At 38.4% G+C, this 15,900-nt stretch overlaps 1 protein-coding gene across 4 annotated transcripts in view; it reads left to right on the top strand.

Moving 5' to 3' along the window:
• RBMS1 (RNA binding motif single stranded interacting protein 1) overlaps positions 1-15,900 on the top strand; it is a 141,838-nt gene that overhangs the window by 63,279 nt on the left and 62,659 nt on the right. For all 4 annotated transcript variants that reach the window (XM_059852939.1, XM_059852940.1, XM_059852941.1 and 1 more), the window contains exon 2: positions 14,455-14,630. In XM_059852939.1, coding sequence (XP_059708922.1) covers positions 14,455-14,630 — 176 coding nt within the window. The remainder of the gene's footprint in view (positions 1-14,454; positions 14,631-15,900) is intronic.

Here is a 15,900-nt window from a genome sequence, read left to right as displayed (position 1 = left end):
TGAATGATACTCTTAACCATTTAAAGTCACTTTTCTCTCAGAATTCAAAATCTGAGTTAAAAAGCTGCATGTGTTAGAACAGTAGTTTGCAAAAGAAAAAAAGTTTTGTCTCTTGGTTCAAATCAAGAGTGAAATTTTAAATTAGAAGACAATATGTGAGAAAAATTCATGAGGGCTGTGGAAGTGACTTAAAACAACTCTTCTGTTTGTATGATTCAATATAAATTACAGCTATTAAGAAGAACAGGAAATGATAAAGTAATGCAGCATGGGATTTTTTTGAATTGCATGCACAAGGATTTTGGACAAGATTGTCATTTGTAAAAAGTCAGCAGTCAAAAAGTATTGGATCTAAGTGATAAGCACCTACCAGAACATCATCCTTTGAAGAATGAGAAAAGACCGACTTGGGTTGGTTTCAGATAAGGCTGTAAGGAAAATCTGACCCTTAGGCCAGAGCAGCATTTCTGCCTGTGGTGTGTACAGAGGATTTCACTTACTTTTAGCAGACCAGTTTGTGCATGCTGCTTGTTGCCTTTCTTGTAAGACTCAGCCAGAGGTACCACTTGTGTTTGCTGCAGTTCTCTTACTTTGTGTATGAAAAACCAACGTTGGTTTAGTTCTGAATTGTTTGACAGCCTAATGCTGTTTTGTTACCACTTTCATGAGTCAGCACCATTGGTAAATTAAGCAGTCTGAACTTCCTTTTTCTTTTTTTTTTTAAATTCTCCTTGTTCTTTTGATGAGCAAGGGGGAGACACCAGGAGGAAGAGTAAGCAGCCATAGGGGCAAGGATGCTGCTCTTTGGAGTAATGCCAGCCTAAGCTATTCCTTGAACTGCCATCTTGGTCTGTGGCTCCACAATTGCCTCCGTTGCACTTGGATCTTTTCAGACAAACTGAGGGAAAGGTTGACTTGAAAGCTGAGCTACTAGCAAGACCAGCAAAGCCATCTTTGTTCTTTATTTGGTACTGCACCAAAGCCATTTTATCAGACCAGCAGCTCTAACCACCCTTTTTGACATCCCTGTACTGTTCTTTTCACTATCTGCACATCCTAGATATCTCAGAAAGTGCTGTTTCTACTTGATAACTTTATCAGGAGTTGAATTTCCGTGTTAACATGCCCAATCAGTAATGTTTGAAAGATTTCAGCTTTCCATGCTGTTCTTTGTTGACCTGGTGCTATATTCAGGCCATTAAAGGTCAGTGCAGGCAAATAATTCCTAATGTGCAGCTAGACATCTGCTGGGAAGCTCCACCAGAAATTACCTTCCTTTGAAATTCTTGCTCTTATTTTTGTGGATGAATCTTCAGTTTTAATTAAAGGCCTACCTTTACAACTTTGAGAATTTCATCCTACTGAAGGAATACCATTTTCCTTATTCATAAGGAGAAGCAGACTGTGATCTATCAAAGTAGGCTCATGTGCTGGATTTTCCTATGCTGATTTTAGCAAACTCCTTGCTACGTTTCATCAAGTCCCCAGATTTGTTGTGTTCACAGTATTGTAGGGAATTGCCTTAACGTATGAAAGAGCTCCTCCTCATCTGTGCACCCTTGATCACTTGCATTTAGGAAAATATTTACATTTTTCATAACTTTGCATAAAGAGCATTACATTTACTAATTAGTTAGATTCTCTTACTAATGCTGCTGCTTCTAATTTAAGTATGTCATACTCCTGTTTTCTAGGACTTAAAATTCAAAAGAGTTCACCCATAGATTGTCTTGAATGTTCAGCAACTTTGGGCTTTAAACAGGGCTAAAATCAGCTTCTCTAGGCCATGGATGCCCAAACTGGCTTTCATTAAACAACAGATTGGTTTTGCTAGAAATAACCTGGATCTGTTGAGACTGATGCTGAGCAAATGCTAACAAACCCTGCTTGATCCGAGTTGAATGGGATTAAATAGTATTTGTACCATACTAAGCATTGTGCTCTGGAGTATCCTAGTCTCAGTTCCCTGAAATGATGCTGGGAAAGTGATCGCTTCATTAAGCATTCTGGTAATGAAGCAAGTGATTTTTGTATTACTGTAAAATCTAAAATTCTCCTTTAAAAAATGAAGCAATGCTCCTTTTTCACTCTTGTGCATAAAATTTTCTACTGAGAGGGAGAAAAATGTGTCAAGAGGGCACAGCTACTGAGTATTGGGAAACAAAAAGGATGTACTGATGGGAAATGTGAGCAGAAGATGCTTCCCTCTAACTTCTAGGAAGCTAAACCAAGCTAAACCAATCCTAACTAAGTAGGTTATGATTTTGGAGTTATCTAAAGACAAAAATTATTACTTTCTTGCCTTTTCCAGGATAAAATTGTCCAAATGTCAACATTTTCCTAGTATTCTTTGTAGCAGATGGTTTCAAGATAGAAGCTCATAAAGGCTTGTGGAAGAAAGAAAAATTAGGTGGTAATGTAGTAGTGTTCAAACAGCCTGTAATTTAATTCAAGATTAGAATATATGGGATACACAGATCTAAAATAACGTATGTAGAACTGCTTTATGTGTGTATACTTGGACACACACATTTTCAGGGGCAAAGGGGTAACAAATGAGAGAAACTGTGTGTATTTCTTGCTGTTTGTCAAACTGTGTTTTCTGCTGCTAGTGTTTCCTGATCAACTGGGAATGTCTTGGGTTGTCTGTACCATCTTAGCAGCATTTTCTGTAGTAATAGCAGCTGCAGGAAAGGTGGTGTTAGGTATCTGAACCATTCACTGGCCAGTGAGCTGTTCTTGTTTCCATCTTTCCCAAGAGTTAAACGTAGCTGCTTTTGTCATGCTAAACTGATTGTAATTTGTCCTGTGGTGCCTGTTCATGGGTGTAAACTTCTATGTGCTACATAGGATAAAGTTGTACAAATTGTTCTAAGCATGACAGACCACTCCTTTTTTCCTGAAGAGCAAGGGTATCCTGTGTGTGATCGTACTACATCATAAACTTGGGGAAAATGGACTTTCAATGTCAGCTATGCTGGATATGCTGTAGTGAACATTTGGCTAAAAAGGTTGGGTGTGGTGGACTCTGGTATGGCTCTCTAATGGTGCAGGATCATCTCTGAGAAATGTGAAAAGTAGCATGTTGTCCTCGGTGCTGCCTGCGCACACATTTATCTCAGCTCTTACTTTAAATCACTTTTGCGGGTATAAGGCAAACTTAGCAGCACTGCAGTGTTCATTGCCTTCCATGAGAGCACAAATTAGACCTTGTGTGTCCTGGAGGTGTCATTGTGCATGTTACTGCACTGATACAGTTGAACTAGTGAAAATCTTTGGTAAATCTGCTGCTGTGTCACACCCTCGCTGCAGGCGCTGCAGCCAGGCCACGCTCCCCTCCCAAATGAGAAATGGTGCAGGAGGCAGACGTTTTAGAAGTAATGAAGTTAAACTCCAGTTCTTTTCTAATGAGATTTGAGCTTCTTTGCTTCATTCTAGGAAACCATGTAGAGTGTTGGGAGTCCTTTAGAAGACTTTAAGAATGTCATTTGCAGTCTCATACATGCTACGCGCAGTCTCATTACAATCCAAAGAAAATTGGTTTGCATGTTGTAGCATGCAGACCAGGCAGAGTTTGCTCCCTGGTGCTCTGTAGAAAAGCCCTATGTAGAAAGTTTTGCCAACATTATACACTGCTGTCTTCTGGTCTGTCAGTTCTATGCAATGTTGAAATTTACAAAACTTCTGGACAGATTTTCAGCTTGTGCAAATGAATGCAGAACCACTGGATGAGAGTAAAACCAGGCCAAAATGTGCAAGTGCTGAAAAGTGACAACTCCTTACATAATGAGTCTGATGGTTTAAAAAGTTTCTACTGATCTTGCTCATGCTTTAAAACTATATTGCTATTTTAATAATACCTGGCTGCTTCTGTACAATTTGGTGGTTTTGCCTGCTTCTGTTCAGTTTGGTGGCTTTGTCATGGAGGAAAACCACATTTATGGGGATGTGGTCACTCTCCCATAGCAAATTACAAGTTCAGTGTTAGACTATATATATAAAAATAATAATAAATATATAAATAACAAATGTAAAATATATATGTGTGTGTATGCATCCACCACTTGCAGCAACACAGTCTCATACATGGATTCCATGACTGTCAAAATATCATGACAAATTAGCACAAACTCCTAGCTGAAGTTTAGTTGATAGTTCATCCTTTGCTGAAATAATTGTAAAAGTATCTTATGCTTCCCTTTTTCTTGGTTGTAAAAAAGAGTGGGGTATGAAGCCTGATGAATTTAACACTGTTAGTATTTCTTGAATTTGGTATGTACTTTCCTACTTATACCTGAGACTTGCTTTAATCCTTTACCAGCAATGTTGTGCATGTCTTGTTTCAGTGTGTTGATTATAATGACTTGTATCTGCTGCATTTTATCATGTTGCAGAATATAAAAAACCATAAGGACACTTCTTGAAATTTCAGAATTGAGGAACACAGATGAATGGAACTTTCAATCCAGCACAGGTCATGCTGACCTCAATTCTATGGCAAATACTGTAAAAGACTATGGAAATAATTGCAGTGGAGTAACTAGGAAGGACAGTGATGCTCTGAGTCTGCTTTCCTTTTCTTCAGCTCGTGGAGGAGTCATTTATTCCCATGGAAAATGGTGCAAGAGGCTGTTCTCACTGATATTGGTTCAAATGTTGCTTGACATAGGCACATAACAAGCTGCTGAGCAGCAGAATCTGTCCTTCTTGGTATCAAAATTACAGTAACCTTTGTGTTGCACTCATGCAGTGTAGCTATACCAGCTTGTTCTTTCCTGATTACATTAGTTAGGCCTGGAGACAGAAAAGGAAAAAAACATTTGCAAAGTGAGTAGGAAGGATAAAATATCTATAGTGATCTGTACTTTGAAGTATGAATTGTGCAGCTCGAAGAGCCTTTTCATGGGGGCATCGAGAGTCAGTCTTGATGATGAAGACATATAAAAGTGGTTTTTTCTACCTTTTTTTTGTCTGATGTGCCACCTTTCCAACAGCTGGAGATGCTGGCTGTGGTGAAGAAGGTGTGGTCTCTCAGGGAGATGAAGATTTAGGAATGCAGGAGAAAGGGCCAGAGCCAGCTGCCTCATCTGTTCCATCGATGTTGTTGAAAGAAGCAGCAGGAATAGACTGGGCTGCCTATTAAATACTTGTGTAGTGGCCTTACCAGGAAGAACATACATTCTCTTCTTTGGAAAATAACAGAGGGATTCACAGTAACAGTGCTGCTGCTAGGCTGGGTGCAGTATGCTGTCCATAAGGAATCAGCAATCCATAGACAAAGGGATTTTGATAGGAATTGACTCCCTCATGCACGGTCGGGCACAAGTTCTTTAATTTATTTAACTTGAATAAACAGAAAATGACATAGCGGATCCCATGTGAGCCAAAAGAGCCATCTGTGGTCTAACCCTGTGACAAACAGTATAGCAATAATTCCAATGCCACCAACAATGTGGAGTTTGCCAGAAAAGCAGATGCTTCTTTTGACATGCATCTTCAATACAGTGCCATTCCTATCCTATAATTGCTGTCTATGGAGGGAGGGTGGATAGGATAGCCAGATGAGCAGAATGGTGACATTGTAGTTTTTGGGGGAAAAGCCAACAGTTTGAAAAATAATAAAAAAGGACAAAGACATATAAAAATCACTTTTAAAAAGCTGCAAAATTCTCCTGTGTGCTTCATGAAGTCTGTGACACTTTTAAAGTAAGAGACAATACTTGCATGGGTTTATCAGAAATCTGAAGTCTAATACAATATGGAAGAAGAATAAGTAATACTTCAGAAACTTCTGTGTGGAGTTTTAAACTTTCTTTTTTTAAAAAAGCTTTTCTTTCTCTATTATTTTAAAGAACTAAAGAATGGCCAAACATTTTTAACATACTTTTTTGGGTTTTTTTTCTGTAATACAGATATCCAGGCAGTTCTTGAATAAGTCAAAGTGTCTGTATATATACTCTGCTAATTTTTAACCAGTTTTATGACATGTACAGACTTAGTAGGATTAACCTCCAAAATACAGTGATGGATGGCATCCCTAATAATTGTTAAGAGATGGCATATTTACTGCTTTATGAAATTAAAAATATAGCTACCTACAACCATAAAAAGGATCCATTTTAAACATCACAAACAGAAGCTCTTGAAAGGAGCATGTTTTTGATCACATTGAAAATTGTCCATGGCCCTATTTGTTGGCACTGGAAGTAAAAGTTCACAACAGATAATGACAAAGAAATTGAACAGCAGTTGAGCTGGAGATTAGCATCTTCTAATGAGAGTCTGTCCTCTGAACAGAAGTAACTGCCTTAAGTGGTGCAGGAGTCTCACTGCCAGAGCCTAGTTTTGTGGGATTTACTTAAAGAAATGGTTACCTGCTCTCTTGTATTTTCCTACAAGGGAGCCAAAAAATGTCCAGGATAAAGCCATGTCTCTCGTTTTCCATACGTTTAAGTCCCACTTCTTCCATTACACTGTAAGTGCAGTCAGAGAATAATATTTTTTATTTTCAGATCTTTGTGTGCTGACATCTGAAGAGATTTTTTAAATGGAGGTAGTGAGTAGGAGTTTCCTGTTTAATAAATGCTAAAACAGAGTCCTATTTACAATGTGAAGGGTCCACTGTGAACTTCTTAATGCTTAGGAAGAGCTTATTGAATAATTTTTTACTTTAATTCCGTGAGTACTGTCCTCTGAGCTGCCATTGAAGTGCTTGTGAGCTGTGTGTGATTTGCAGGCTATGATGTGACCATCTGTGATCTATTCTAAACTACTGCATGACCCAGGAGTTTTGAAGTTAATTGCTGTTTCAGGTGAAGCATTTCTCCTACAAAGGGTATCTTGAATGTTTCCTGTTGTGGAGAACATTGTAAGATTTTATACCCTGCTATTAACATGTACCAAGAGATGTGTAATGCAAGGGCGGAATTTTGTATTATTTGGGTTGAGTGTCACGTTTTGGACTCGTTACCTTTCGGGTGCTTACATAAGCTATCAGTATGCAAGTTACACCTCTCTGAAAATGGATGTGTTTTCTTTTAATTGTAATTGGAATCCTCAGGCTGAAACAAAAACTTCAATATAGTCTAGATATTCAGTACTGGGTGCTTTCTGGATCCTGAGCAAAAGCCTTGGCCAGTTTCACTGAAGAAAATAGGCCTGTGTATGTATTAGAATCAAGAAGGCAGTTTGCAGTGAATTCTTCTGTGTCTACTTCTCAGTGAAGGGCTAACCACAAAAACATATACAGGCTTTTTTGTCTGTCTGGTAATCTTAGTACCATGCTCTCTTTCTTCGGGTACTTCAGCATCTTGACTTTCTTTTCAGATTCTTTAAATGTGGCCTAGCTGTTGGATTGCTGCTTGTTCATACTTCAGAAACTTAAGTCTTTTGCTTTATATGTTTCTATAATTCTGTCATGGCTAGGGCATGGTACCAAGGTATTGTTTCAGGGGATTGTCCAGGAAATCCAGGTATAAAACTGAGAGGGAAGACAGATGCTGTGATTCATGATGAGCAGGTGGAAGGGGAAAGGGAGGGTTCATGACATCTGGAAAGGAACAGGATGTAGCCCAGTTCAGCATTCCCCTTGTTCTCCTTTGGGATAGCTTTTGTGCTGCAATGTGGCTAGGTTTGTGTATTCTGCACTTTTTATTTGTCTCTAAACTAGGGGAATCAGTTAGTGGAGCACCAAAAAATCCCTGACAAGGGATAGAGTCAATGGACTGAGTGAATTCCTGGGAACTTTGAAGCTTTTTCATTTATCTTTGGGACTCTAGAAGAGCTCCCTGAACCAGAAGGAGTTTCTAGTGCTCATTGCTTGCTTTATTGTTACCATCTTGCCTGCCAACTCCAAGTAAGAAAGTTTTTTTCTTGAGTAATAACAATAAAAAAATTCTCCACACCCTATTCTTGGAGAAAATAACCTATTCAAAGCATCAGTGTGGGTTTTGTCATATACCTCAATGTGGCCAGGATTATGCTCATACTTCTTCAAGTGTCTTCATAAAAATAAAGATAGATTTTTGAGCTTGCTTTCATTGCTAACAGAAGATTGCTGTTGCATTAAGCTTTAAACGTATAATTTAAATAATACTGGTTCCATTTCCTGTCAAAATATGAAAATGTGACATTTTATAAGAAGCTGGAATGATTTACTTCAATACTTTCTGGTTTTAGTAGTTGTTGCTTTCTGGTGAGAACAGGTTCAGTCCTGCTATGTTGCCATAAGATCTGAGGAAAGGAAGCAAAACAGCTCAGTGGGGAATGAGCTTGGGTTATAATCAGGTGAGTCTGGAAGTGAAATTGTTAGGAGCATCCGAGTCATGACTGGGGATTTGTGCTAGACTTTGTCTTGTTTCATTGCTGGTAGAGCCACTTTTCAGTAAGGTATTTTAAAAAGGAAGCTGTGAGAAGTACCTACTCACTCATTCATGCATTTCTGTATTTCAAGGGAGGGCTTCTTCAAATGGCTCAGAAAAATGTATTAACTGCTTCCCTGGATTTTGCCAGAAACATTTTTCTTACTGGCAAATTGTTTCCAATTGGTTAAAGTACAACAAAGAAGAAAGAGATTGTTAATTAAAACAAATATCAGAGTGAAAATAACTTTTTTTGTATTATTATCTTCATAAATGCATGATGATATCCACCTACGGTTTTGTTTCTTTTTAGTACGAAAAAGACTTATCTGTATTTAGAAAAACAGTTTTCATAGGACTTGGCTGTAACATACAGGTAAGAAAAAAGGTGTAACCCTATATTTTTTAGCTTGTAAAGCTCCTGTTAAAACTTATCTATTAAGGCAAGGGGGGTTCCCTGTTCAGTGTGATATGTTTATTTCCTTGATTACTTAATTTTCCTATTTATTGCAGTCCATCATTGCTGTAATCCCAGCTGTAGTATTCTGGGCATAGTTCTTTCACACCAAGATATGGAACATTTAGAGTGTTTTCTCTAGGAGAAACACAGAGCTGGATCTCCAGGTGCTGCTGGTCTGCCTGTGAAGTTCTGTCTTTGCCTGATGCCAGCCTCCACCCTCAGGGTCCCGCATCTTCCCAGTAGTTGTTTCTGCTCCATGTGGCTGAACCCCTAACACCCATCATCACCACGTAAAGGAAGATGGAATAGGTTTGCATCCTGGGTATGCAAATAACTCTGATCACAAAATGCAGTATCCATAGTTTCTGCCTTGTGCAGTTCACCAGCCCTTTCTGGAATAGTCCTGTTGACTCTTAGGAGATCATGTTTTTTACCTGGGCAAGGAGAAGTTAAGGTCGGTGGTTTAAAGGAGAAAAAGGGAGCAGGTATCAGGGTTTTCCTGCCTGAGGAGATTTTCAACAGAAGTCTGGAGCTTCTGAGATACTCTTTATACTGGTGTCATGCTGAAAATGCTTCGATTTGGTTGTTGTATCTTCCTGTGACAAGTGCTTACAGACTAAAGAAGAGCAATTGGAGAAGCTAGCCTAAGACAGGAGATGTGAGTAAAGCAGCAGGAAAGCTTTCAGTTTCTACTGGTTGACTCATGTCCACTGAGAATTGAACTTGGAGAGGTCTCCAGAAATTCAGTTTTGCTTGCTGTAATGTTTCAGACATGATGAGGGAAAACATGAAGCAGAATAGTGCAGGACACTCAAAATGGCATCTCTGCTGCAGCTGTCACTTTACTGGCTTAGAATAAGTGATCAAGGTTTAATGTTTCCTTATTTAAAGTAAGTAATAAAGCAACTGTCTTCATCCATGAACACTCATTTCTGTTAAACACTTGGAGTTCTTCTTTCTGCTAAGGACATGATTTAATTCCAAACGAGTTCCTATTTCCTAAGCTGTTCACAAAGTGTTGTAGTGTCTTGCTTCACTGGGTATGGCATCTTCTGTTCTCCTGAGCCCGTGCTTTCATTGTACATGTAAAGCTCTCTCTTACCTAAAGTGTTAGGTAGATTATTAAATAAACAATCCAGGCCCAATTTAACAAAAAATAAGTCCAGATTTAATACTTTTTCTCACTGTTGCACACATGCACAGAAAATGTATGGTAATTTTTATATCAGTGCCAGTTACTGAAGGTGCTGCTTTCAAAATCAGGGACGTTAGGCAAAGTCAGGCTGGGTAAGCAAGTGCTTGTAGCTTGGTCACCTGAGCATGGCTAGGGAAACACTGCTGATGAGATTTTGATGCTATGATCCAAGTAGCAGTTCTGGCTAAATCTGATAGTTAATGTAAGCTGCAATTTATGGTTTGAATTTAGAGTATATGAGTGAGAACTTTGCTGTTAAAAGTCATGGTACTTTTCCCATTAGGAATTTTGGCTGAGTAATTAAACTCATAATTAAATGCTAGGATGTTATATAACTTTATATGCATATTTTATTGCACAAAGTTAGAGACATAAATGGAGTACTACTGTAGTGATCATACTCTGTTTTGGGACAGTCATTGTCCAGGTTATCTTCTGGTCATTGTAGTTCGCTTGTCATTCTGTAGTCTGAAGGCAGAAGGGATCAGTATCTCCCAACCCCCAGGTCAAAGGAGTTTCTTGGGGTTATTCCATTTTGGTTTGGTGTCCTTTTTTTTTTAATCTCTTGACAGCAAAGAGATTCTTCTGTTCCTAGGTAGACAAAATCCCGCTCTGACTTATTTGCAATCCTTAAGCATAGAATGGTTTATAAGAAAGACAGGAATGGCTCATATAAGATGAGTATATTCTCCAGCTGGTTTTCAGTACTTGCATTTATTCCCATTTGGGTTTTCTATTGAGAATGAAACACAGGCAGACAATTCTCCTTGTTTTAAGGCACTTCATGGGGACTGTTCAGTCACTGAGCTTTTCATTTTCCTAATAAGTACCTGTGGTTTTCCCATTGCTGTGGTGGGGCTTTGGAGGGCTGGAGGGAAGGTCTCTCAGAGAGCAGGCTCCTCACAGCTGGCTCCAGAATGGGCTGGGGAGATCATAGAGCAGATGGGCTGATTATTCTGTCACTGGCCTTTTTTGCTTAGATGTTTGTTGAAGATGACAGGAAGGAAACTGCTGAGTAAAAAGAACGATCGCTAATTACCTCTTGGAGTGAAAACTGAGGAGGAAATGGCAAACCAGTGTGACAATGGTATTTCTTTTGAACAGGAATATTGCCACAAGAAATAATGCTCTGTTGATTACATTTATTCCTCCTATCCTTGAGTTCTATGTTTTAATTTAAGATGCAATTATTATGAAGAAAAATTAATAAAAGTATTTTTTGTGTGTTGCAATATTGCAAACTATTCCGAGATCCATATAGTAAAAACTTAAAAACAGCTTTTGATATGAATTTTTAGCAGAAACTACAGTTTGTAAACCAAAACTTTTCAAATTTTATTTCAGGTTTTAGACAGAGCACTCAGTTAAGGTTTGTGAAAGCTGTTTCTAAACAAACAACCCCAAACTTTGGCCAGGTCTCCACTGCAGAATGTCTTGCCAGCAAAGCACTGTGTATCGGCCAGGGGTGTGGAAAAAAGTCATACATCCCCGCTGACATCAATATGTTGGCGAAAGCCCAGGTGTGGATGCAGCTGTGCAGGCAGAAGAGAGCTTTTATCGGTCGGCTTGGCTGATGTTGTTTGGGGAGGTGATGCAACTCTGCCAGCAGACAAACTCTTCTCCTGGCCCACGCTGTCAGCGTAGGAGGCTCCGCCAGCGTGGTCACGGCGTCGCGGCTGCTCTGCCAGCCAACCCTTTGCAGCAAGAGAACTGGAAAAAAGGCCCCTTTGAGCAACAGAGGGACCTCTATAATTTAGTTTTTATAACTAGTCGTCGATGAAGAACAGAGTGGAAAAAGTGATTCAGATTTTAGAATTAAAGTTTTAATGTAAAAAACGTGTTTTAGTTGTATGGGTTTAAGATGTCACCGTCCCTTTAATGGCTGGCTGTCATTGGGTTGCAGGCTTTGAGAGCTGCAGGACACGCAGCACGTGGGTTTTGTAAAGCCTTTAAGGCTTGTGTAGGTATGAGTCTCTTTGGAAGCACTGAAAAACCTTCTGTCTGTAAACTTCGGAAGACAACTATAGTCCCATTTACATTCCCATCATGTTTGAATGTGACCACTGGCACTAGAACATCTTCTTGTTTAAATAGAAGTTTAAATTTCTCAGAACGGAGTGTTTATGTTTTACAGACAGACAGAATTAGGATTCCTGCTCTCTCTACACACAGGCACACATTTTCCCCTCCTGCCTTTGTCCAGCTGGTGACAAGATTTTACAAAACTTCAGTTCTTCATAACACAGAAAAACAAAGATTTAAAGGAAAAACACTGTTAGAAATAAAAGCAAAACCAAACCAAAGATACTGAAAAATTTAATAGAGGCTCTTAGCCTTCCGTTGTAATTTAGAAATAAACCAGTTTAGATGAAGACAGGTGTGTTGAGTTTTCTGGCAGCTGTACGTGCACATTTTGAAACCTTAAACAGAGCAGTTTTGCATTTGATCACTGTTTGCATTTTGAGAACTTCACTGAAGGCTTTTTGAAGAAAATTTCACTGTGCCAGACTAAGTTTGTTCTGTTGTGAAAATGTTTTGAAACTAGTTGCTCTGTCATTCTGCATTGCTTGTAACCCTAAAAATAATTGCCTGGCATTACTGGAAGAAGAGTGGTCTGACAGACTGACTTGTGCTTCTATTGTTAAAATCCGTCAGTGTTTCCATTGCAAACTTGGAAGGGAGCATTTAATCTTTTTCCCTGGAAGAAATTCTAGATCAGTGCTTCAATTCCAAATATAAATATTTTGGAAGAGATTTGATGTTTCTAAAAATCTTTATTAAAAACAACAAAAATGTCTCGCCCTTTGGCAATGAAATATTGATACTTAGTTTTGAAATGCTAAATGATCAGGAATGTATTTCATTCTTTTTTGTAGTCTTCAGTTCAATTAAATTGGGCAGCAACAATGTTACTGCTTATCAATGTTGATTTTGTAGCAAGTCTTGCAGTTGGCTGTTCCAGGCCATTATAGCTGCATAATAAACTTTGCAACATGCCAAATTGGAAGATTTCAAAACCTTCCTAGGGAAACACAAAAAAGAAACACATAATTACCATAAAGTATCTGATATAAGGCATTCCTTTGTACTTTTCTCCCACTCACACTTCCATTCCAATTTCTTGAGGTTATCTCCAAAATAGTTTCTCTTTTCTTGTGTGTAGTTTCATGGGTGCTTTAAACAGAGGTAAACTCTAATCCTTTCCTCTCTGCCTTCTCATTCCTGCTCCCTGCCTTGTGACAGCCAAAGCTTTTGCATAGTGCAAAGCCCACGTGTGGTGTACCAGATCAGGGAAGATCATTTTTGGTTTAGTTTGTGGCCATACGACTGTTTGTACTAATTCAAAGAAGAGGGTGGCACTAGGGTGGGAACAAGTGAGTCTACATTGACATCTTACTTTATATTCCATTTTATTTTTCCCCCTCCTGTGCCTTTCCTCTGTATTCAAGGGGCAGTTCTTTGCCATGAGTTTGTGGTGGAAGCTCAGGCTTTTGCAGGAAAGGGGCCACATGCAGCCACTTTGTCAGTGAAAACCATGGAGTCACAAGGTGTTTACAGGCAGCTTCAGTTCTCTAGTATATTTTTTAAAGTATTCCTCTCTTACAACACCACAGACACATTCATAGTACTTTTTGTACAGTGCCCTGCTATACTTCTCTTAATGCAAATTATTTCTCTACCGTAGATTTCCTCTAGGATATTTTTATGTTCCATTGGGGTCTGATTTTAAGAGCAATAGTGTCAGATACCGTGAGAAATAGGTAGAAGTGCTTCTGTGCTTTTCTTATTTTGAAACTTGGATTTTTTTCCCATTATGTAGAGCCTTTTTCTTGATAATTGTGTAGTAATCCACAAATACAGACACAGACAGCAGTATGAAAGTTCTCCCAAGGCACATCATTCATTCAAAGTATTTTCCTTAAGCTATCTGTGCTCCTTCTCTGTCTGTAAAAAAATAATAGCAATATTGTGCGATGTACTAAAAGCCAGAAGAGATAGAAAAGAGGCTCCTAATTATTTTTATATTTTTTTGATAGATTAAGGAAAGAGCATGGTCTTTGTGTCTGCCACAGTTTGGCATGTGAAACAGTCATAGTGATATAAACTTTGTACCTGCTGGAACCTAGAGGAACAATAGTTCCTATTTCATTTTCACATGAGATGACACAATGAAGAGAGATAAAATCCTTTGAGTAATATTCGGTGGAGGTTTTATATAATTTGACCCTGTGTCATGCATCAAGTGGTGGTTGGAGACATTAGGATGTGCCTGTGAATGCTGTCCCAAGTGTGGTGTGAAAACAGTTGTATTTAAAATCTGTGGGTAATTAGGAACAGGCTGAACACATTTCTCCACATGGTGAGCAGGCTGCTGTAGTCTGAGCTGATGTGCATGCTGTGATTGCTACCTGTACTTTAACCTGCTTTTTCCTTTGCAGCAGTCCATTGTACCAGCCCACCCAATGGCTCCTCCTAGTCCCAGCACCACCAGCAGTAATAACAACAGTAGTAGCAGCAGCAACTCAGGATGGGATCAATTAAGTAAAACTAACCTTTACATCAGAGCACTGCCTCCAAACACCACTGATCAGGACCTGGTAAAACTATGCCAACCGTAAGTACTACGTTTAAATGTAAATTATAATGTCGTACCTTAAAAGTTTGCAGTAGGTACCCAAGATGAGTGTTTGGATTATTAGGGAAGAAAATCAGATACATAAACAAACAGCTTCATGCTGCGATATGGTGGCAGGTTTCAACTTTGTTGGCAATCAGAAAGAAAAGATTGTTTGATGCTTTGGAGAAGCAAAGAAAGTGAGAATACAGTGGTGAACTGAAGCAACCCACTGCTTTCGTAAAAGCTGTGATTACCCATTGTGCTGTTGAAATCACAGATAAAATTAATACCTAAATGTGAAACTTGCTGTTGAGAACCTGCATAGAGGGTCTCTGTTCACTGCTAAGACAATCTGTTGATACAAACTGGAGTAATTGTTCTGAATCACTGTAAACTACCATGTGCATTTGAAGGCTTATCCTAGTTTCAGACTAATTTATGGCTGTACTTTGCTGCACAGTTATTTTTAAGATTAGAAATAGCTGGTCCATGTAAGAATCCTGTCTAGTGGCTGAAGTTCTGGGTAGACTTGGTTTAGCAGAAGGCTTTTAGGCAGTGTTGTTAACCTACGATTTTTTTTTTGCCTAAGAGAGTTATTTGTTCTGGTTTTGAATTTTTACAGCAGCATGTGCCTATTACTTTCAAATGTGTGTTATGTGTCAAAAGACTGTGCAGTTGAGTTGTTTATACACTGTTTAAAATCACCTGCCTTAAATGTTTTACTGGATTTTTAAAATGTCTTAGTACTTCTGAAATTCATAGTGCACTGTCTGGATTATTTTGAAATCAAAAGTACTCAGCTAAATTTTTAATACTACATGTAGGAAAACATCCAAATCTATCTATTCTGGATGAAGAATGATTAAGATTTGAATTTAATGCTACTGCTGAAATTTTAAAAATAATTTTATGTTCCATTTAGCAGATAACTAAATAGGAGTCTACAAAAATAGAGCCCAACACAAGTAAGAAAAATTGATAGCAAAACGTGTAAATTTTGGATCCAAGCTTAAGTGAAGTACCTTTGGTTTTGTATATTGAAAAAAAAAAATCTGATATCTAATTTATAGAGGAGATTTTCTTTTTTAAATTTAAAAAAAATTGGACTTTTGGGGTGGTAGTCACATAGATGTCATCTTAGTATTATAATAAAAACAGCTTGCTCTCAGATCTTTAAAGAAAAAGAAATTCTATTTGCTCATTTCTCCAATAGCAAATGAAATCCTTGTGTTTTGCAGAGAAGAGAATAGATAATCAATCTTTGAAA

Source organism: Haemorhous mexicanus, chromosome 8, assembly GCF_027477595.1.
Source record: "Haemorhous mexicanus isolate bHaeMex1 chromosome 8, bHaeMex1.pri, whole genome shotgun sequence".
NCBI lineage: Eukaryota > Metazoa > Chordata > Aves > Passeriformes > Fringillidae > Haemorhous > Haemorhous mexicanus.
Note: the sequence above shows the minus strand (reverse complement) of the source record. Positions and strands in the feature narration are given on the sequence as shown.